Genomic DNA, 6,609 nt, shown 5'->3' on the forward strand with positions numbered 1-6,609 from the left:
TAAAACTAGGAAAGATAAATCAATTTTTATTACAATACTTAGAAAATTTTTGATTCTGACTTGATGAATATAAATTCCTTGTGATCAGTTTATTTTTATTACGTAAGGTTTCACAGACATTTCGCCTTGTCTGTTTACAACCTGATTCAATAAATAATTCATATTATTTGTTCACAGATACCTAAGTGCTACGTAGCTATTTTGATGTATTTGGAAAAAAAATTGTAGAGCATGTATTCATTGTTATATAGTTACCATATTTATGATATTTACAAAGAATCGTGCTTTTCTTTCTTAATCACATATTAGAGTCTAAGAAGTTGATGTCAACCAGTCCCAAAGAAACTGCTTTTGACAATGAGTTTCTGTTTCCTCCTGCTGTAGGACTATTTGAATATCAGAGATTTTGAAGACTATTTACTCTATGATTTACTGTACCATTATAACTACCATATCTTCTACTACCTACATCATTAAGTTTAATATTGCTCAAAGCAGAATGATAACATATGTTAACCAATTTCATAATATCCTTATATTACTGCTCACTCTTGTTTTGAAAGTATTTCAAAGTCAACACCTTAATCTTGCGGATGTTTAGAAATTACACATAAATGTAGATAAGCGAATAAAAGAACCACACCCAGTCGACCAACTTGATTTGAGTACGGCAAAAATAAAATTTACACGAATTAAAATAAATTCAAAATAATTAGCACATAAGTCTTTTCAGTTCGCGTTTATTCTGTTTCTGGGTGTATTTAATTCCATTCAATTTATTTTGTTTTACTGGGTAGCCTATTTATGTTCTTAAGTTTCTTCGTAACTCAAAAGGTCTTCTGATTATTTCACCCAAGTCTGTATAGAATTTGAAATAGGGTAGACAAATGGTGTCTCTTCCTTTATGTAAATGTGTTATTGACAACAAAACAAAAAAATGAAAGCCGTAAAAGCAGCAGAATTTGCTTTGCATCGCATTGAGAGCTGCATATTCACACATTATTATAGTCAAGAGAAACAATTTTATAGATGCCAAATCCTTATTTCTTCATGACTCGGGTGGTTTTGTTTGCAATTTTGATTTTTCAGATGTTTCAAACTCCTTTATTACTGCTTGATAGTCACTCACTAAAGGTTTGCCTTCATGTTCTTCTTCTCGATTATCTGCTGTATCTCTTCCAGCCTGTGTTATTCCTATAGTATTATTGTCTGCTGTTTCACTTTTCGTCTGTTCAAAAATTGGCACTGTTGCACTTCTCGTCATTTCAACTGTATTATCTGAAATAGAAATTTTACTGTACTGCACGGAACTGTAATTCGCTCAATCCATCGTTCTTCCCCCCCTAATTCAGAACCGAATTTTAGATTTGTCTGCCATTTTCACTTTTCATTGCATGTGTTGAAAAACTAGGGTGAGGAAACCTTCAACCTCAAAAGTTTCAAATCTTTGAGGAAAAATAAACTTTCATATTTTGGTAATTGAGGGACTGATCTTTTTTTAATTATTTTTGAGATGCAATGTGCAGATAGCTGGACGGAAAAAAAAACACAAAAATTGTCATCGATGTAAAAGCGTCCAAATTTTTCAAAAAAAGATAAGTTCCTGCATGGGGGTGGTTTCTGCTCTTGAAAAATTCACGTGTTGACGAATAAAGCGTATATTTTCAATTTCCACAGAACGAAAATTGATTCTTATTTTTCGCTTCAAAATTCATGTCCTTCTTTCTGTAAAATCAAATTTCGTAGATTGGATTTGAACAAGAATGGCTATCAAATAAAATTTTTTGGGCGTTTTTTTTAAACCCAGTATTTCTTTGTTCAAAAACTTCGTTCAAGTTAACATAAAATTGAGTCATAGTAATAATAGCTACTTTTGATAGTATCTAAGATATAAGTTATTGTGCATACTTTTTTTTCTTAATTCATCCTTTTATAAAATTCACTTCTTAGAAACTTATCCATGTAAATGTCGCAAGGGGAGTTTTTTTAACGTTAAATTGGACGGAGCTATTTGAAAAAATATGTTTAATCGAGTAAAAAACACTACTAAAAAATTTGTCATATTTATTTTACGGTCATTTTATGGTTTTATCGAAAGTCCAAGGACTCAAACTTTCAATAAGGGAAAAATAACAACGAACTTTCGTTCAGTGGTACTTGGAAATACACGGCGTCGATATTTTTTATATTTTTTTATAAAATTTGTAGTTCTGGCCTCGAAAACCTTTTTCCTATCTTTCCTTACGAATTACCTGCAAGCCGGAATAACCATTCAAAACACGAGAAATAAAAGTTTTTTCTCACAGAGAAAATGTTACAGGTTTAATACTTTTCTAATATTTCATCACCTCTTATTACGCAAAATGAGATTTGAAAATAGCAAATAAATCTCGATTTTTTTATGCCGGATGACTGAATGAAAGTTGGTGCAAGCTGCCATTTACTTGAAAAGTATAGGATATATGCATAAAAAATTGGACTATTGAATATAATTTATATAAGATCAGATGCGACTATGAGGTTGAAAAGAAATAATAAATGCAAGGTTAGCAGATTTGCAGAATTCACCAGATATGTGAAGAGAACTCGAAATGAGTCGCTATAAATCTAAACAAGTCAGTTACACAAAGATTATAATTGTGCATCATAATTTAAGATACCACACGCCGTTTACAGTCATGTATGCAGATTGTAAAGTCAACGCTGCAAACTTATTACTTCCTGGCAACGTGTTCATATATTTATCCAGCATTGTACTCACAGAAAAGTTTACCAACGATATCCTCTTCGTTCTTTGCATGTCTTAGAATTTTTATACCACCAAGTGATTCAATTTTCTTGAACACTTTTGCGTTCAGGCGTATGAACATTAAGCACTGCCCTTTCTTCTCAAACTCATTAATCATCGCTTCGATGCACTAGAAAAGTGGGATAACATATTCCAACAGCTTCTTTAAAGTTAAGTGATGACGTATTGTTGAAAAGTATTCTGCATAATAGTTTCTACGAAACATAATTTATTCGGAAAAGTTTATACAAACGGAATTCAGCAGAAAGTATTTTTCTTACCTTCATCCCTGTGTAATCAATGCTTTTGAAGCCATCGCAGTCCAAAACTATGGGAAGTATATTTTTCCCTTCTTTCACTGCAGCCTGATTTGCGTTATTACGTAAAAAATCTACCGCTGGATAATATAATCCAATGTCTGGCTTTATTAGGATGTATTTATCCCCGTCAGCAGTCTGTGGAAAACATAAAAACAGTCGTTTAGTCTCCATATGAGAAAATTTTGCTGAACACATATATTCTGGAAAGCTAGAGTGGCAATTAGATTTAACTGGGAATCTCATAAACCGTTTTGATTATCAAGCAGAGGCGTCGATTACGCACCTTGCATTTTGATATCTCTATATTTGGTCTTGCCCACGCGTGTAGCAGATAGAGTATGTTCAACGTGACTCCGAACAGCAGTCCATATTCAACTGATATAATGCATGCAACGAACGTAGTAATTGTCGCCGCCATGTCTTTTTCTGAAAATGAAATAATTATAAGCCTTTAACGGATATGAATTTAGTGAAAAAAGGAATAGCCTAATCATTTGGTTATTTGTGATGATTGGAGAAATATTGTAACTCACTATTTCCTTTCCACAGTATTGGAATTATGCTCCATTCTATCATGAATATCACTGCGCCTATAAGAACAGCGGCTAGCGAAGCTCGTGGAATGTAATAGAAATAGGGTGTAAGGAAGCTCAAAGCTAACAAAGTCAAGACCCCTGTAATCACAAGAAACAAAATATTCGTTAGTTACTTTATGCAGTTTTAGCTTGTATCATATTTAGAAGACTTACCAGCATAGAGACCAGACAAGGGTGTTCTTACGCCACTTGAATTACTCACTGCACTTCTACTGAACGCACCGCATGTTGGCATCGACTGGACAAAGCTACCAAATATGTTGCACAAACCCAAACTGCGCATTTCTTGAGCTGCATCGACTCCCTTGTCACTTGCTTGAAACAGGTTCGCTTGATTAAGAACATCAGAAGTTGAAATCCATCACTTTTCATTATATTTACAAACAGAATAGTTTACCGAACACTTTAGCGATTGAAACATTAGCTAACACAGCAACTAGAGGAATGATGAAAATTCCAGATCCTAGCTGCGAGCACATTTCGACGAAGCTATATGTTTGATTGCCGTTTTGTGTACTGAACGAAGGTAGACCAAAAGATGGAAGCCCTGGCTCAACTTTACCTGTGAACATGAATTGAGAAAGGAGTCCGCGTCTGTCAGTTTATAGTGCAGAATAGACTTAGAAAAACTATTGATAAACTTACCGGAAAGTACGAAAGGGGATTTGCCAGCTCTTTCCATTATAAACGCAATAATGGTTGTGATTAATATGAGTAGAGCATTGCGACCGATGGAAAGAAACCACAATAACTTTTTCACAAATCTTTGCTTTTTTTCACTCAGGCGACAGCGTAGATTCACATTGTTGAGTCTCTGTAAGAATTAATTATCTCTCTTAGAGGTATGTGACAAAATTTTTCAAACGTTCCACTAATTAAAGCTGCAGGAAAAAATAGTACAAGATTTTCTCTACCCTGAATGTCAGTAGAAATATGATACTTGATACACCGATCAGGGTATCACCAATTCGAATGTCACCAATATGCTGGAATGCTTTAAAAATCTTCTCGACATTGGAAGACGTTTTGTATTCAAGACCAAGCAGTCTTTCTAGTTGTCCGAGAATAATGATCACCGATGTAGCTGAGGTAAATCCTGATGTAACAGGCGTCGAGATAAAATCCACCAAGAATCCTGTCAGAATTAAACATCATCTGTGTCGATATTCGACGTTTACGAACGCAACTTCAACATAATAAAATATGCTGTTCAATTAACAACTTTTATACTATACGAATTTGTTGATATTAACGCTGCAGGAAATTTAATTGTACATTCGTCATTTTTTCATCATCACGAACCGAAGTTAAGCAGTCCAAATAGTAATTCCATGCATCCGGAGAGAAAACCAAGGAGAAATACAAAGTCTATCGGCAGGCCTCGGGTATATTCATTTGTCAAGAGTGACATTAAAGAAGTAGGGCCAATGGATACTTCTTTGATTTTTCCAAAAAATATGTAAATCAAACTACCCGCAAAGGCAGAATAGAGTCCGTACTGTAGAAGAAACTTATTTTCAATACAATGAAAAACGATTAATTTTTACCACATCGCATTTTCTTAATTTCAATTTTGTGCATACCTGAGCAGACACTCCAGCTAACGCAGCGTATGCTATGCTTTGAGGAATCATGGTCAGCCCTAGTGTTATCCCTGCAATTAAATCCGAGACCGCATCGAGGTGTGTGTATCGTGGAAACCATTCCAGTATAGGTATAAATCGGGAAATTTTATCCACGCAGGTTGAAGATTCAACTTTATCCTCATCTTCCTCTTCCTCGATCGTAATCGATCCTTTCATTGATACTACTTTAAAAAATTCAAACATTAGCACATAGCAAGTTGGAGGTAAATCCAAATTTTAATTCCAACATACAGTACCTGGATAATTACATTTTTATTAGAAAAATAATAAAATACCATACAGGGCAGAGCAATCGACATAGTTCACAAACTTTTTGAATATGACTTGGGCTTTTGACGGATATCTAAACTTGATACTTACAATTAGACATTCGCAGCGGTGATACTTGGAATGGATATTGATAGAAGTTTTATGCGAAGAACACGTTGGTATATCACGAAGAGATATAATGATATAAATCGAATGTTGCATCTCTACGGTGTAAGTGCGTCAATAATTCTTATCTGGGTGACTTGAGTCAACATTAAACAGTGAAATCCACGTAAATTCACACCTTGCAAAGCTTCCATTCGCGATATTTTTATGACCTAGAAAAGTGCCACTGGATTGATAAGGTTTTTACCTAATGATAAAAAATATGTTTCCACACTCATGTATATTAGTCTGCATCTGTAAGGAATAGGCATTTATAATGCATTTAACCGTATGTACAGCAGCATTCTCGCCATCCTTGTACACACAAAAGTTTTATGAGTTATGATGCTCGTAAGAAAATATCATCTAAAACAGCAAGAAACGAAGCGATTTTAATGATTTATTGCACATCACTATTTGCACAGCACTTGACAACTGAATTCGGTGACTATTTATAATTACAATCACTATGATGTATCAAATGGTAGATTATTTATAGGAAAATAGTATACAAATCGTGAATAAAAAAAATTTGAAATACTGAATAATTATTAAATCTGCTTAAATAAAATGCATTCGATTATCGTTAAATATCTTACTGACTTGAATTTATGTGTATTAAAATTCTATCAAAAAACTTTTTATTCGTAAGTAATTTCGAATATCTTTAACTTGATGTTAATACCAACTAGGTATAAATCATAATGTAGTGTTAGATTTATTATATATTACAAGTAAAAAAAAAAGCACTCGGTTTCAATTTTAACATAATACTCTGTTATATCGCTGTAAAAATCCATTAACATGCTAATAAAACATATTGTTCTATCACATATGCTTCAGAA

At 33.6% G+C, this 6,609-nt stretch overlaps 1 protein-coding gene across 3 annotated transcripts; it reads right to left on the reverse strand.

Moving 5' to 3' along the window:
- Nucleotides 1-46: 46 nt before the first annotated feature.
- On the reverse strand, nt 47-6,000 carry LOC124219594 (sodium-independent sulfate anion transporter). Of its 3 annotated transcripts, none has more exons than XM_046627346.2 (12): nt 5,711-6,000; nt 5,288-5,511; nt 5,007-5,202; nt 4,619-4,839; nt 4,350-4,518; nt 4,102-4,266; nt 3,858-4,019; nt 3,642-3,782; nt 3,392-3,534; nt 3,070-3,243; nt 2,762-2,918; nt 47-1,278 (listed from the first exon to the last, which is right to left on the reverse strand). In XM_046627346.2, the coding sequence occupies exons 1-12, from the start codon at nt 5,718-5,720 to the stop codon at nt 1,049-1,051; spliced, it is 1,992 nt and encodes a 663-aa protein (XP_046483302.1). In that variant the 5' UTR covers nt 5,721-6,000; the 3' UTR covers nt 47-1,048. The 3 variants fall into 3 exon arrangements, with proteins under 3 accessions (XP_046483302.1, XP_046483301.1, XP_068992394.1); XM_046627345.2 differs by having other exon boundaries at nt 5,288-5,514; XM_069136293.1 differs by having other exon boundaries at nt 5,587-6,000.
- Between the last annotated feature and the right edge of the window lie 609 nt (nt 6,001-6,609).

Source organism: Neodiprion pinetum, chromosome 5, assembly GCF_021155775.2.
Source record: "Neodiprion pinetum isolate iyNeoPine1 chromosome 5, iyNeoPine1.2, whole genome shotgun sequence".
Lineage (NCBI taxonomy): Eukaryota > Metazoa > Arthropoda > Insecta > Hymenoptera > Diprionidae > Neodiprion > Neodiprion pinetum.